The sequence below is a fragment of the Centropristis striata genome, chromosome 4 (assembly GCF_030273125.1).
Source record: "Centropristis striata isolate RG_2023a ecotype Rhode Island chromosome 4, C.striata_1.0, whole genome shotgun sequence".
Classification (NCBI taxonomy): domain Eukaryota; kingdom Metazoa; phylum Chordata; class Actinopteri; order Perciformes; family Serranidae; genus Centropristis; species Centropristis striata.
Window position 1 is genome coordinate 39505653 of NC_081520.1, and position 17634 is coordinate 39523286.

General features: G+C 36.5%; 1 protein-coding gene across 5 annotated transcripts in view; it reads left to right on the forward strand.

Annotated features, from left to right (window-relative positions):
- dock10 (dedicator of cytokinesis 10) overlaps positions 1–17634 on the forward strand; it is a 106989-nt gene that overhangs the window by 36080 nt on the left and 53275 nt on the right. For all 5 annotated transcript variants that reach the window (XM_059330681.1, XM_059330680.1, XM_059330683.1 and 2 more), the window contains exons 2-9: positions 2217–2336; positions 6986–7075; positions 8097–8179; positions 12590–12662; positions 12931–13065; positions 13781–13915; positions 15741–15927; positions 16859–16947. In XM_059330681.1, the coding sequence (XP_059186664.1) occupies positions 2217–2336; positions 6986–7075; positions 8097–8179; positions 12590–12662; positions 12931–13065; positions 13781–13915; positions 15741–15927; positions 16859–16947 (912 nt within the window). The remainder of the gene's footprint in view (positions 1–2216; positions 2337–6985; positions 7076–8096; positions 8180–12589; positions 12663–12930; positions 13066–13780; positions 13916–15740; positions 15928–16858; positions 16948–17634) is intronic.

A 17634-nucleotide genomic window follows, 5' to 3' on the forward strand; every position in this document is an offset into this window, starting at 1 on the left:
TCAATTACTTGAAAAAGTTGATCAAACTCAAAATTGTTTATCTCAAATTTTGATTATTTTTTTTCTGCTTTTGCCTGTTTTCTGTCATTTTAAACTGAATATATCTGGGTTTTGGTCTGACAAAACAAGACATTAAAAACATCGCCATGGACATTTTTCACTGTATTCTGACATTTTATAGACCAAGCAATTTATCGATCAATGAAAACAGTAATCTCCAGATTAATTGATCATGAAAATATTTGTCAGCTGCAGCCCTTAATACACACACCTTGTTTTATCAGTCAAATAATCCAAAACTTCAAGATATTTTACATTTACAGTGTTTTTAAATCGGGCATAAGCATATCTTCACATTTTACAAGTTAAATGTGTGCATATTTGCATTATTGCCAAATTAAAACAATTGATTAATCAACAATGATGATTGTTGACAATATGTTTTGGCTAATTAATGAATCAATGTAGGTATAACTGAAAAAAACCCAACAACAACGTGTAATACCGCTTTGCAAGTTTCACACGGAACAAAGAACTAGAAAATAAAACTTGATGTGAGGAGTATAAATAACTTCAACATTGTAAATCAGCATGCTGGTTTTTAATACTGCATGAGTTTAAACATGACCAGCATACAGTAAGGGTGGCACTGTACTGAAACAGATGGCTTTCCTGGAACATGGATCACCTTCAGCTGAGTTATATTCTTGCTCTTTTCTTTCTTTGTGCTGGCTGTTGGTTGTGCTCCAAGAGGCCTGTTCTGACTGTAAAGGTAGCTGTGGTGGGTAGAAGCTCCGGTCTGCGCCGTGTGAATCAAACCAGAGATCATTACTTCCTCTGCCTTCCTCACCACAGCCTGCTCCAGCTCTCGCTTTGCTGCTCTGTTACTGTTCTCTCAATGACACAAGGCATTTAGAACGGCCCTCGATCTGTAAAACACATGTTTAAAATGTTGTCTTTCGTGTGACTCATTGGCCCGTTACATAATCCTTCAACATACACTACTGGTCAAAATTTGTGCACATTTGCAACATTTAAAGTTCTTTATTGAGTATGATAGTGTTTTGAAAGTAAAAAAAAGATTCAAAATCACATTTTATGTTGGACTAAAGGACTAAAGAAAGACACAAAATGACCAAAAAAAGACACAAAATGACAACAAAGACACCAAAAGATACAAAATGACTACAAAATGACAAAAAAGACACCAAAAGATACAAAATGACTAAAAAAAGACACAAAATGACCAAAAAAAGACACAAAATGACTTACAAAGACATGAAAAGAATTCAAAAATGGACAAAATAGCCCAAGACTCCATAGAGTTAAGTTGTTAACCCACTTCTTGTTCCCTGAAAAAAGGCCTACTTGTATAATTCTGAAATGTACATTATTTTTCAGTTTTGGTTAAGCTTACCTTTTTTTATTTACCTCTGGCAGTTCACCACTTACCTTCGTACCCTTTCAAGCTGTTCATTTGACTTGAACTGCTTGAATTTCAATAAAAAACTGGAAAAATTGGGGTGTTCTAAAACTTTTGACCGGTAGTGTAGCTTCAAATCTCATTGAGAAAAGAGAGTTAGTGTGCAATGGATGGTTTTGTCTGAGATGCATTCTCATTTTATAAGTTCTAGTTTGGTGGTTTTATATACTGACCCTGTAAAACGGGGTTGTAAGAACAGGCCTTGAGCGGATACTAAAAAACCCCACCTGTACCATATAATACTTCATCAAGTTCATCTGAAACAGATCCACATACAGTTAGTATTTTTAGGTGTGGTGTGTCACAGCCTCACTTCAGCTGTAGTGCTACTTCCTCTATGATTCATTTTTAGGTACGACTGATGTCATGGCAAGACACAGGAAATGTCATGAACGTGTCTGTCATGCATACTGCTTTTAATAAAAGCTTTGTGCTGTAAGAAGCTACAGCCTGGTGTATCATTTGTTCTATATCTGTGCCAATACAATACCAGAATTACAGAGCAGATGCTTAAACAATTTTTTGGTAAATAGAAACATGTTTTAGTTACCAAAAGAGAACAGAATGTAGTATCATATTAGTAAATGTTACTCTTCATTGAATTAATTTGATCAAGCATTCAATGCCAGCTTTCAATACTAGCATCTTGTTGCATTTTATCATTTTGTACTGAGGTTTGATAACCAACAATAAGTGATTCCTGATCAAAGTCTGTTTGTGTTTCCATTTGCAGCAGGAGAAGCCGAAGCTGATCGATCCTCTTGACTATGAGACTGTCATCTCTGAACTGGGGGACGAGTTGAAGGAAGACCCCCTCAGAGAGCTGCTCCTATTTCCCGACAATGATTTCTCAGTAAGTGTGTGGTGGTGCAGGGCTGAGGCCATGACGCAGCGTTAACCACTGAACTATCAGGTCCCAACTGATAGTTCAGTGGTTAACGCTGTGATCATTGTGCAAAAATTCCATGGGAACCTTTCACATATCATAGTAAGTAAGTAGTAACAGCTAGACTTCTAGACTTTTCAGGCTTTAGGAATTCTAGCCTGTGATCAGAGACTTTAGCCAATCAAAGGTGATTTTTTTGAGAGAGAGGGTGTTTCTCTTGGTTGTTATGAAAAAGCAGATTTGCATGCACCTCGCTTCAAAAGGTGAAAGTCTGATTTAATGACTGAAAATCCTGCAAAAAAGGATGCTATTCCAGCATTGGCACCAACTGCCTGCACTGCAAAACAACCCCGAAAAGGAAGACAGACTTATCAAAGAGAGAGTCTAAAAGAGTCTGATAATAAATGCAATGAAACGAGTGTCTGTTTCTGTGAAGCGTTTTTTTGATTGATTTATTCATTGAGAATTTATTTGAACACAAAATAAAAGATGAACATTTAAAAACAAACGAACAACAAAAAATACAAGACAACAACACAAATGAAACGACAATAAGACTCAACACTTATTTGTGTTCAAAAGGAGTGGGAAGAAGCCAAAGCTTATTAAATCCCTTCTCCCTATGTTAATTTACTATATTCAGTTATATAACAATAATATTTATATATATGTATGTATAACACATAGTAATGTAGTTTATAAACTCATTATTACCATTATTAACACACAGAGATGGAGAGGAAATGCTGCTAATGCCCAAGCTTTATTACTTCAGATAATTCATGTTCATGTTTATTGTAGCTAGCTAGAGCGTTAAATCTTACTAGACTTGTGGGGTTTATTTATAGGCCCACAAGTTTGCAAAGGAAACAGGGCGGTAATTCTCACTGAATTACGTATTATGTAACAGCACCAGGATCACAATCATGATTGGTACAGGAAAGATGAAGGAGGAGGGCTGTATATTATACTTTAATTTTTATTTAATTTTTTTTGCCTTTTCCAGAAAACTGCCTCCTCTAGCTTTATTGCAGTAAACAAGAATGGGTAACACTTTACAATAACCATCATTTATAGATGGTAAATAGATCATTTATAGATGGTAAACAGATAGTTTATTAATGTTTAATCATCATTTATAAACCGTATATAGGCCATTTAGAATGGTAAATAGAAAATGTATTAATGTTGAACTATAATTAATTTTTTTAATAGATGGTATATTAATGTAAATTGATAGTTACTTTGCCATAAACAAACAATTACATTATAATTATTAGTTTATTAATAGTTTTGCACTCATTATAACATTTTTAACACCATATTAAGCATGTAAATGATTTCAAAATGGTTCTTATACCTTTAAGAAATTGTTTGAAAATATTTAAAGATTAAATATACATAGAATTTTGTAAATGGTTAATAATTGGTTTATAAACCATCTATAAACATCACTTAGATGGTTATTGTAAAGTGTTACCCAAGCATGTTTTCAGTTTAAATGTGAATCCAGGTTGACCTGTGTAGAGAAGCATGAAAGTAATTTTCATATTTTTTTATCATGCATTGTGGGATTGTTAGCAGAAAGCAGTATACCTGCCATGGGCACTGTATCATGCATAAATGTCTCTTGGCAGACAGTAAATATAGTGTGATACATATTAAATGGTGATTTTGGTCACAGGGCGTCTCATCAGTTCTTAATTTGACAGTGACACATTGTTGTTCAAAATGCAACACGTGACATCTTCTCTCCACTCCAGCGTTTCACACTTATCCACACTAATCATGCATGTTGAGCGTTGTGGTCTTTTCATTACAGTCAACAATTTATTCTCTCCGGCTCCCTTTAGCTCTTTGTTCATTAGTACTTTAATTGCCGTGCTAATATGTTTCTGCAGACGCAGATCCACTGCACATTAAGATGACCTATTTGGCTGCTTGTGGTAAAGGGAACTGTTTGCTTGTGGAGTTGCAGAGTTGTAGCTTTAATGCCTGACTCTGCTGGTTCCCAGCTCTTGTCTGGCTACAGCACAATCTCCTCTGATTTTCTTTGTCTCTGCAGCCTACAGCCAATTTCCATAATTGTAAGTGAAAGTGGCTTGGCAGAGTATTGCTAATGCACAAAAGGCATTTACTAGATGTGTTTCTCTGCCAGTTGGTTAGTGAGCTCAGCGCTCCAGCCAGCTGATTGGGTTGTATAAATCAAAGTCTGTCTCTGACTCAAAGATCTTTAGTGCTGACTTGTTTTCATCCCCATTCTGCAAGATCACTTGGAAGAATATTTCTTTTTCGAGTATGAATAAGCATTGAATGTTTAGTCTCTGTTTCACAGATCATAAAATATACATTTTAATTAAAGACGCATGATTCATTGGTTAAGTTATTAGTTGTGGGTCTTATCAGTGTAGAGAACGAGAGTCTATACATATATATATATATATATTATATACAGTACAGGCCAAAAGTTTGGACACACCTTCTCATTCAATGCGTTTTTCTTTATTTTCATGACTATTTGCATTGTAGATTCTCACTGAAGGCATCAAAACTATTAATGAACACATATGGAATTATGTACTTAACAAAAAAAGTGTGAAATAACTGAAAACATGTCTTGTATTTTAGATTCCTCAAAGTAACCACCCTTTGCTTACTAGAATATAAGACATGTTTTCAGTTATTTCACACTTTTTTGTTAAGTACATAATTCCACATGTGTTCATTTATAGTTTTGATGAATTTACAATGTCAATAGTCATGAAAATAAAGGAAACGCATTGAATGAGAAGGTGTGTCCAAACTTTTGGCCTGTGTATATATATATATATATATATATATATATATATATGAGATTTTTCTTGAATTATTAATTTCCATTACAATATAGCTGGCCAGAAACCATTATAGGATAAAGAATGAAACTGAATATTACATCAATTTGCTCTTAAATCATCTCTCTTGAGTTGGAAGTAATAAAGCATGACAAGGAGTCCTGAGAAATAAAAACAATAGTGAAAGTTCACTGGCATGTTAGCGGCTCAGTGAGGCTGCATGGCTAATGCTAACATCAGCATGCTAATAAGCTCACAATGACAGCGATTGAATGCTCATGTTCAGCAGGTATAATGTTTAATATCAGCGTGTTAGCATACTAACATTTGCTCATTAGATATAAACACAAAGTGCAGCTGAAGCTGATGGGAATATCCTTAGTTTGGCAGATATTTATTCATTAGGCAAAGCATTGGACAAAGTGAAATTTTGATCTGCTGGTGGCACTAAATAAAAGGTTATGGGATCATAAAAATGATTAGAAGACGTCCCCTGGGCTCCATGAATATCTGTGCAAAATGTAATTGAGATCCATCCTATCGTTTCTTTCCTGGACCAAGTGGTGGACTGGCTGACATTGCTCCAGTCATGTTGCTATGATGGACAAAGTGGGTCCAAGTACAGTGTTTCATGCAGTATATATGGAAACTGTGGATTATCATAATGGCTCTATACTTTGGATATAAAACAAAACAGTATTTCCATTATTCACATTTAAATGTTTGTATTCTGTTTAAGGTTTACCAGCAAGACTAGCAAGCTAACTGTATGGTCTGTTGCTGTGATTATCTGCAGTTAAATATGCAGATGAATCAGAATCAGAATTAGAATCAGAAATACTTTATTGATCCAGTTGCTGCTGTATAAGAATAGGATAGAAAATGATTCTGTAGATAAATAAGTAAAGATAAAACTGTTTTTAAAAAGCATGCTACACTAAGTATACAACAATATAAGTATTAAGTAAATAAAGATATGTACAAATAGAATAAAATAGAAATTTGGTTTAGTAAATAGGGATATGTACACACACACAGACACACACACACACACACACACACACACACACACACGTATATATAGATAACATTATTGGGTAACGCTTTATATTAAGGTCCTTGTAATAACCATTAATTAACAAGTAATAAGGCCCTTGTAAGTCCTTACAAGATGCTTATCAACATTATTGTGTGTTTATAAGCTTATATAAGTGTTAATAATGGCATTACAAACACCCATGACCCACCCATTATGTCTTTGCCATGCCTTTATTAATCTTATTTTGTTTGCTTATTGATATTAAAATATACTTTATTGCTCATCTATTATAAGTTAACTATAAGTTAACTATGCTTTTTGCAACTACCGGATCTAAAGCAAGAACAATGCCTTATTACTTGTTAATTAATGGTTATTAAGGACCTTATTATAAAGCTTTATAATATTGCAATGAATGAATTATTGCACATGATTTTTTTATATAAAGTTCCTATTACACAGATAATGATTATAAATAAAGTTATAATATAATGGTGAGAAGTTGAAGAAGAAAGGACAACATAAAGTAGTGTGTTGGAGTCTCCTGAACAGTTTAAATGCTCTTTGTTGTGGATTCTTGGGATGAGCACCAATCTTCCAACAGATATTCCCTCATTTGGTGTTTTGATAAAGGCTATGAAAAGCGTTTTCCAACATGCCAATCAGTCGTATTTTCCTTTGGCTCATCACACCATGACACAAACCTTTTGTCATGTCCCTTCCCTGTCTTTTTTTGCCTCCAGGTATCCACTGTGCCTCAGGAGAAACGTACTCTCAAGTCGACTGTTCCTGAGGGAGCAGAACTACAGGCTGAATGTCTGCTGGTCGGACAGGTGAGGGGTGTGTGTGTGTGTGTGTGTGTGTGTGTGTGTGTGTGTGTGTGTGTGTGTGTGTGTGTGTGTGTGTGTGTCTGTGTTTGCCCACATGTATCCTTGTTTGCACAGGACTTAACTGAAGGTGCTGTGGTTTGGAAAGAAAAAGGTTTCAGTTGGTGGTGGTTAGGTTTGTCAGTTTAGCCTGTTCTTATTATAGGACATCCTGATACCGGTGGAGCAATTTCACCATGCCTCTAAAATAAACCAGATGTGTGTGCATACCTTGATGTTTATTTGCCCGTGTGTGTGTGCGTGTGTGTAGGCTGGGGCTATGAGATATTATTTCTCTGCTTAGCCTGGCTGGTCGATCTGAAATGAGGCCTGAGTAGACGGAAACTCCCCAGACAGTACTGTCACAGCTCGCTGGAGAGAAGTGTGTGTGTCTGACTTCTTTCTGTGTGTGTGTGTGTGTGTGTGTTATCCTTTCTGAGATTGATGTCGTAGCTGATAATATGTTTGGTCTGTTTATAATTTGTGACATTGTTAACAAAAGATTGAGATCTTAATAAACAACAGAATAAAGAAAACAGGGACATGGCGTTCAACAAGAGGATGTGAAACTGCCTTTGTGATCGTGTGTGTGTGTGTGTGTGTGTGTGTGTGTGTGTGTGTGTGTGTGTGTGTGTGTGGGAGACAGACAGACAGTGATAACTTACAGTGAGAGCACCCTATGAGAGCACTATTTCAACCCCTGAGACAGACAAGGAATCTATTAAGACATTAAAATATCTTTATTTGCAGATTCCTTGGGGATAAAGTCTTAATTCAGTTCCTTTTTATTATTTAGATACTCTAATGATGAATCCCAGCCTGCACATCAGTAACTTGGCCTCAGGAGAGCCCATGTCTGGCTGTACTCTAGCTTTTCTTCATTGTCTGCAGACGTTCGTTCCGGCTGCCCCAGGTCTCACAGAAAGGCCATAATTTTGTGAAGTTAATATTTAATCATATTCAACTTAATCTCCCTCCTCTCCTCCAGGCCTGTAAGTATTACAACTCTGAGCTGAATGTGGTCCAGTTCAAGTATGACGACTACGCTGGAGACTACCGCCTGCTGCCCAGGTAATACACCTGGACATGACTGAAAAATCTGCTATAGATTTTAATGGAATAGTTCATCATTTGGGGAAATACACTTCACTTTCTTGGGGATAGATAGATGAGACGATAGAAGACAGGCTACCGCTTACATATCTGTATGGTCAGATATGTACACTGCACAAAAAGAAAAGTTGGGTGAAATCAAAATTTCAAGGCAACAAACTTCGATAAAATTTCTACTAAATAAAACTAAAACTAAATATTTTAAGATTTGTTTTTGAGTTTGCTCAACTCTGAATTCAGATTTTTGTCAACTCAACACGATTGTAACGGCGCTATGAAATGTCAGCTAATGTTGTGACCACAATTTTGAGTTAGCATTGATACGCTAATGGCTACTCTTGTAGCTGTAGCAAGCAGCGCCGCTAGCATCAGTTAGCCGCTAGCATCAGTTAGCCGCTAGCTTTTGCTAATGACCGAATTTCACCGCTTTCCAGCATTTCACAACAAAGAAATAAGAGTTATCAGAACTATTGTACCTTGTTGTGAACCCCAACTTAAAGATATAAGTAACAACAACTCACCAACTTGTTTTTGAGCAGACAACTGGCTTCCTTTGTTGTGCTAACTTACATTATTGCCCTAAATGTCAATAATTTATATTTCCAAGTTTTTCCAACTTAAATCACTGTTTTAGGCCAAAAAATACAAGTTGGCTTTTTTGCAGTGTATATATATATATATATATATATCAGTGGTAGAATGTAACTAAGTACATTTACTCAAGTACTGTACTTAAGCACAATTTTAAGGGTTTTTGTGCTTGAATATTTCCATTTAATGTAACTTTATACTACTACTCCATTACTTTTTTTAAGACAAATACTGAACTTTTTACTCCATTACATTTAGCTGACAGCTTTAGTTACTCTACAGGTCAAGATTTATTATAAAAGCCATGATCGATTTAAAATGATTACACATTTTTTTAAAAAGGACCCGCCACTATGTTAAACAGCATAAGAAACCCTCTTAAAAATCTTTTTTCAACTTGAAGTTCGATGACTTTTCATAGAATGACCCCAACATGAGAAAAACTAAAACTTTTGTACATATTTCCATGAAAGCTGTACACCAACAGGGTACAAATCTTGTCTTAGTGGTCATTTTTGACCAGGCAGCTATAAAATTATTTTCACACCACAAGACACATGAACATATGCACTCATGCTTGCTAAAAAAATGATGTTGACACCTATGCAGTTTAGCAAAACTAAATAAATAAACCTGTTTTTTATGCACTATAAGAGGGAAAACCTAGATATTCACAAAGTGTATAATGAATGACTGGTTGTGTCTTCATGCAAAATAGATTTGGGTTTTAAAATTCAATCAAGCTGCTTTATTTAAGGGGTTTAGTGAAGGTGGGTCATTTTTTACCCTTTGGAAAAGTGGTCCATACAGAAAGTTGAGACAACAAAAATGGTATATTGAGTCGTTAAAATTAGCTCTTGACTTGACTTCGGCAAAATGCTGCTTTCATAAATGCATCAATGAAAATAATCTTATAGTATATTTGGAATATGTATCACAATTTGAGTGGGTTTACTTGTAGTGGGTTAATTTTGTAGTGTGGTATCAGTACTTTGACTGAAGTAAAGGATCTGAATATTTCTTCCACAACTGGTCGATAGGATGCTACAGCCAGCAGATGGTTAGCTTAGCTTAGCTTAGCATAAAGACTGGAAGCATTGGGAAACCACTAGCCTGGGTCAGCAGACTACTGCTTGCTTTTTGATTTTGATTTGATTTAAGTTTATTTCGAATATGAAAACAAATAATAATAAATAAAAAAAGAGTCGGACAAAACATTTAACATGACAGAATACATATTCGAAAAGGAGTGAGAAGAAGTAAAACTTATAAACTCCAACCCCCTCTCCTTAAATATGACTAGTTAACATCCTTGCCTAAACATGTCTTGTATTACAAAAACATAAATATAATTTACCTATACAGCGAAATTATACATACATACATACATACACGCGCCCACATTTGCATACATACCCAAACACACGCACACATACATATGAAAGGAAAAGAAACAACAACACAAGGAAAAGAAACGACAACACAAGGAAAAGAAACAACAACACAAGGAAAAGAACAACAACACAAAATGACAACCAGTGTAAAAAAATCAAAATAAATAAACACAGTATCCTCATCATTTGCTCAAGCATAAAGACTTTCTGTCATCCAGTGGAGACACCAGGATGCCACTACGCTCAGTCAAAAATTAGTCCGGCACAAAACCATTGTTACACTTTGATTTTTGGATTCCGTGCCATTCTTCCAACAGCGTATTATTCCAAAACCACAATAGTCTGAACAATGTCCCATTGGACTATAAGCCCATTTCTCCGACAGCCTGTTATCCTGAAGACAAACACCCATTACTCCAAAAATACACTCTCTCCCCGCAGTTAGAAAGATTCATGACTTGCAATCAGTCAGTCCTCAGTCTTCTTTTTATTGGTGGATTGGGATTGATTATGTATATATATGGCTGTTGGAGCTGAAATCGGTCAATGTCTATTTTTAATTCTAGAAAGCTGCCATTGATCAGATTTATAATCGTGTTTACTCGTGCTCTGATCAATTAAATGTTTGTTTTTCTCATAGTAAAGCATTGAAAAAGTACTTTTATAGGATTAGTACCTAAACTCTAAATCATAATAAGTATGTTAATCAGCCCTGTAGGTTCTCATTATAACAATAACCTGCCATAAAGCATATTTTCTAATGTAAAGTTGTTTCAGCCGCTACATTAAATGTTTGATGATTTGGAAGTGTAACAAAATATGGATTCCGATTTGTTTGACCTTCTGACTTGATTAAAAACATGCTGGATTTTTTTTTTCCACTCACGAACAACCAGAGCCAGAAGTAGCTGCGAACATCAAGCATAACCACAATTTGTTACACTGAAGTGGGAGGTCATTAACAAGAACAAGATGCTGGCTGGTGTTGAGTGAGAAACAAGTCAAAGAGGAGGAAATTCCAATATGTTATATAATGTTAACTCTTAGTGCTCCATCAGTCCCTTTTTTAAATGTCTGCCGTCCGATCAAACACCCAGTCAGCCAGTCAGTCAGTCAGTCAGTCAGACATTTATTTAAATCATGTTGACACCTATGCAGTTTAGCAAAACTAAATAAATAAACCCGTTTTTTCTGCACTATAAGAGGGAAAACCTAGATATTCACAAAGTTTATGATGAATGACTGGTTGTGTCTTCATGCAAAATAGATTTGGGTTTTAAAATTCAGTCAAGCTGCTTTATTTAAGGGGTTTAGTGAAGGTGGGTCATTTTTTAGTGGGAGGTCATTAACAAGAACAAGATGCTGGCTGGTGTTGAGTGAGAAACAAGTCAAAGAGGAGGAAATTCCAATCGCACAAATGTTAACTCTTAGTGCTCCATCAGTCCCTTTTTTAAACGTCTGTCGTCCGATCAAACACCCAGTCAGTCAGTCAGTCAGTCAGTCAGACATTTATTTAAATCAGGCTGTCTGTCAGTCAAGTGGAGTTTTGTCAGTCCCAGTGAGACTGACCCAGAGTTACAGCTCTCAACCGCAGGAATGTCCCCGCTCTGTCCCTTGGGTTGCCACTGTATTCTTTCCGTCAGTTCACATGACCTCTGACCTGACATCCAGATTGAACTATAAAGTGCAGCTTAAACATAAGTTAGAGCACAATCATACCATAACTTTAGTTGTCTCTTTGCAGCTGTGGAATTGGCATAAAAGCACAAACACCACTGTTGGATTGTTTGTTTATAAGGCTGACAAGCTAACCGACCATGAACTGAAAGCTTAAGTTGCACGTTGAAATCCACCAGGGATGCCGTAACACAATGGGAATCTACAGCTACTGTATATATGTGTGGCTGTCACTACTGTGATTGAGTGGAGCGTTATTCATCTGTGCAGGCCAATATTAGCATTCCTGTGTCAGCGGCCAGCCCACAATCACCAGAAATCTTCTAAACATAGTCCCCCCTTTAAGAGGATTTTTTCAGACAGCTTTTTACGACTGTGTGACTTTTAGCGGAGGGTGGTTCCAGCGTTACCCTCCGCAGACTGCAGCCGAGCTGTCTGCAGCTCAGGGCACACACACACAAAGGCATTTCATCCCATGGCTCGCACACAAAGAAGGGTCAGCCAGTGAAATCAGTGGAGCGGTGATGGAGCGAGGACCGGCTATTGTCGACTCCTGACGGAGAACGATGGAGCAGAGTCAGCCACCCACACTCATTTGCAGCACTCAAATAGAGTGGACTAATTAAATCCCTGAAATCATTTTCTCTTTCAGTCGATATGATTCATTATCAGAATTCCACATTTTTCTTTCCCTGTGCCTCTATAGGAAACTGTACAAAGCAGAGAAGCTGCCATCCCATTCTTTTGAGATTGACCACGAGGACATTGACAAGGATGAGGTCAGTAATGGCTTTTAGAAGGAACGCATTACATACTGGACACATCCTGTTTTAAATTAGTTTACTGTTGCCTTAAAGCTGTTAAAATATACTTTGCAAGGGGCGGTTAGCTCATTACGTTGTTTACAGACATAATTTGACTGACAAATAGTCGTCCTAAGACACAGCGAGTCTTAGAAAGTCTCCTTTTCTCTATTGATCATCTGCTCCTCTTCTGTGTCAGAGTGATGAATGGAAAGTTAATGTATCTAATGTTTGTGATTTACAGGATACCACCTCCCTGTCCTCGTCCAAAGGAGGAGGGGGAGGAGGTGGTGGAGGAGGAGGGATCGGTGTGTTTCGCTCAGGCTGGCTCTACAAAGGGAACTTTAACAGCACCGTCAACAATAGCATCACTGTTCGGGTGAGGAAATGTCTGGTGCTCTCCCTTTTCATGCACAAGCACACACACACACACACACACACACACACACACACACACACACACACACTTTTACTGCCTTTTTTTCACCCTTATCCTCAGATGTCCCCCTGTTTTCATTAGATTAGATTAGATTTTTATTTTTCATTGCACAGAAATACAACCAAATTCAATGCACTCAGGTACTGGACTCATAAAAAAAGCATAATAAATAGTAAATAACAAGATACATTCTTATCATCTCATCTCAATAAATAGTAAATAGAAAAGATACATTGTCATTCTCTCAGCACTTAGTATATTCATGTCATTCATTCACTGTACCATCAATTTAGTGCCATTGTATGCATTAAAACAATACTGTAATTATATAAATATATAAAGTGCAGAGCATGTTACACCTCGTTGTCCAAACTGGTAAAAAATGTAAAAAAAGAAAGGAAAAAAAATAGTTTGAACTGTAATTATGACTCCACTTGATGAAATTTTACCCACAATTAGTTTGTAAAGGTGAAGTATTATTATATCAATATCACCATCTATATTACAATTTGTACTTTAGCGGATATTTCTCAATTACTTTTTTATGTTTTGGGGTCATTTTTTATTACATAAGCTTAATCCAACCAATTAGTGATCTATGACTTTGCCCTTAAACCTGGTGAATTAATTTTCATTTTTTATTCTGTCTTTGCAGTCATTCAAGAGGAGATATTTCCAGCTCACCCAGCTAACAGATAACTCTTACATCATGAACTTCTACAAAGATGAAAAGATCTCCAAGGAACCCAAAGGGTGCATCTTCCTTGATTCGTGCACCGGTGTGGTACAGGTGAGTTACAGCATGTCATATATGTAGAGCACAACACAATAAACACTACATTCAACATACAGTCATGGAAAAAATGATTAGACCACCCTTGTTTTCTTCAATTTCTTGTTCATTATAATGTCTGGTACAACTAAAGGTTCATTTGTTTGGACAAATATAATGATAACAACAAAAACAGCTGATAAGAGTTTAATTTAAGAGCTGATATCTAGACATTTAACATGGTTTTCTTGATAATAACCAAAATCATTCCCAAGAAAACCATGAAAAAAGGCTAGATATCGCTAGACTGTAAACTTATATTTAGTATAGGAAAACTTCAGGCTCCATTTCTGACAAATCACAGCACAAAACAAGAATGTGTTAATATAAAAATAAGAAAACATTGATGAATTACAGAAATAAATGGCTACTAATCAATTAATGTTATTGTCATTATAACTTGTTGATGTTATACATTTGTTTTTTCTATTATCAGTTTAAATAAACCCATCTGGGTTTTCTGCCTCTCCCTGCACTTTACATTATATGTTATCTTTGTCATTTTATGTAATTCTAACTGTGCAAATAAAATACAACCTAAAAACCTAAGAACATCCAAACAAAACTCAGGAAATTTGTTTTGTTTTTTTATTGCTTCTTGCTTAAAAATGAGGCATATGTTGGCCATATTGACATCACAGACCAAGGTGAAGTTATTGTAAATTATTGTGTTGCTCCAAAGGGATTGGTATTTATTTTTTGAAAGAATTACATTTCATTTATTCACCCAGTGACTGACAGCCTCATAAGTTTCAGTAATGCCTCTACTTGCTGTTTAGAGTAATTGCTGCATGTTCTGTCTGTGGGTTTTGAGAGCTGTGGCTTTCTCTCCTTAGAGGACCACATTGAATATGAGCTCTTAGATTTACTGCATTTGTATCTCCAGCAGTTTAATTGTATGTGAATACAGCCTTGTGTTTATCCGTCTTATTGTGGAATGAATGCATCTATCTATCTAAAAGTACAGCAGCACTGTTCCTTCTCCAAACGTAATTTTCTTGTTATGACAACAACAGGCAAATTAACAATTTTTTTTTTTTTCCACATCTTTTTATTGAGGTTTTCCAATAAAATGACATATAGTGGTATCTAACAGCGTGGGGAAAAGACATTCAGTATGACAATGTATTGTATAACAGTATAACGACAAGAACTCTAAGCCCAATCCCACCCATCCATCCACAAACCCACCCACATCAGGTCAGAACCACACTGGGACAAACAGCGCACACATACACACACACACACACACACACACACACACACACAGACAAAAAAAGAAAGAAAGCAAAATAACAAAAAAATAAGTGAATGAATGAATAACAAAAAAAAAACAAAAAAAAGTAAATATATATATATATGTATATATTTAAATAATAATAATAATAATAACAATAAAATAAATACAATAAAATACATCAAGTCAGAAATATTAATAATAAAAAATAATAATTAAAAAAAACAAAAAACAAACAAACTAAAAAAAAATAGATAAAAATAAAACAAAAATAGGGGGGGTGGTGTCTGAGATTAGAGGGAGCTGAGTTTAGTCCTCCCCTGCGGCAAATTAACAGTTTTATGATGTTTTAGATGTCTTTCGAGGGGATTTCCTTATCCATTAGACATCCAGAAACTAGGCTAAGCAAGGCCATGTTTATAATTCAGCGTCCAGTACCATTCTGCATGTGGAAGAAAGAGTCACATTTTCCAAAAACTGAACCAAGCTTTGGTTTTGTCATGTAACCACATTATCCTATCCATCCTTCCATTCATCCCCCTACAGAATAACCGTCTGAGGAAACATGCCTTTGAGCTGAAGATGAACGAGGTTACGTACTTCGTGCTGGCCGCGGAGAGCGAGCAGGACATGGAAGAGTGGATCAGCACGTTGACCCGCATCCTCCAGATCAGTCCCCACGACGGTCCGGCTCCCGACCGCAAGAGTCTGGACCTCACCGACCATCGGCAGGGTGAGCCCGCTGCTGTTTTTATACTCAGCCAATACACAAAGTCTACCTACGACGGTTATAGTTGGAAAGAGCAGAGATGATGGAAGCACAAATGGTAATTTAGTGGCGAAAGGGGTATTTAAGGAGAGGAAATTTTTAGCATAATTCCAACACATGTATAAATCATGGTGCCCTTAAAAGAGAGGAAGATTTTATTCTCAATGTCAGCAAAAATGTAACCTTCTCCTCTCTGTCTGACTTACTAAATAATATCTGAACTTAATGGGATATTTCAGCTGGGCTAAGGCTCAGTCCATCACATCACTTATCAGGAAATGAGGCCCGACACCAAGCAGTGACTCCACCTTTGTTCAATACATCATACCTTGTTATTAGAGGAGTTTACATGGCAGCATATTTCATAAAACTGAACTTTATGTGCCAGCTCTGAAAGCTCAGGCCTGGGACCACGGGCTGTAACATATAACACACTCCGACAGACTATTGAGACTTGGCCGAGTGAAAAGTGGCGGAATGATGTAATAGCCTCCGCCGTCATGGCTCTGTGGTCTGTTAGCATGCCTTTAAATCAAGCTGCGAGCGTGTGGCGACCTACCATTAATGAGCCATTTTGTTCAGCGTGGCCTTTGGGAAGAATGGCTCCAGGCACATGACGGGTATATTTCTATTTCTATATTATAGCCTGCCTGCCTGCCTGATTACCCGTAAATACCACAAATGGAGTCATATTTTATTCTGAGATGAATATATGTCCGCTGGCTCAGGTTAGAGTGTATTCATTGAACCTGTTTCAAATGTTATATGGCCTCTAACCTTTCGGGAACAAATGGACTGCTTAGATAAACTTCCCCATCCACTTGGTGTTGGCGCTCATCACACATTAACAAAAGTCAATCTCAGGAGTCCTGACCGTGTTTGTTTCTGTCTCCAGATGTGTTCGACCTGTCGTTGAGCGACTGCTGTTTGCAGGAGAATGAAGATACGACAACAGAGAACGGCATCAATCCGGAGCTGGCAAAGGTTGGCGAAGCTGTCAGCTCTTCTTCTTCAAATTGGTGCTGGAAATCCTTGGAAAACACTTGATTTTTAATGTAGTGTTTCCAGGGTTCGAAAGCTTTTGAAGGATTAAAAACTGCTTGAAATATAATCTAGTCCAGCTATTCTCAACCTTGGGGTCGGGACCCCAATTTGGGGCACGAGATGATTTCTGGGGATCGCCAAATCATTTTGGAAGTCAGTGTGTGTTAATGTGTTTTAGTCTTTTTTTGGTTATTTTGTGTCTTTTTTTGGTCATTGTGTGTCTTTTTTGGTCATTTCGTGTCTTTTTTTGGTCATTTTGTTTCTTTTTTGGGTCATTGTGTGTCTTTTTTGGTCATTTTGTGTCTTTTTTGATCATTTTGTTGTCAATTTGTGTCTATTTTGGTCATCTTGTTTCTTTTTTTGGTCATTTTGTGTCTTATTTGGTCATTTTTTGTCTTTTTTTGGTCATTTTGTGTCTTTTTAGGTCATTTTGTGTCTTTTTTTGGATCATTTTGTGGTCAATTTGTGTCTTTTTTGGTCATTTTGTGTCTTTTTTTGGTCATTTTGTGTCTTTTTAGGTCATTTTGTGTCTTTTTTTATCATTTTGTGGTCATTGTGTGTCTTTTTTGGTCATTTTGTGTCTTTTTTTTATCATTTTTGTAGTCAATTTGTGTCTATTTTGGTCAT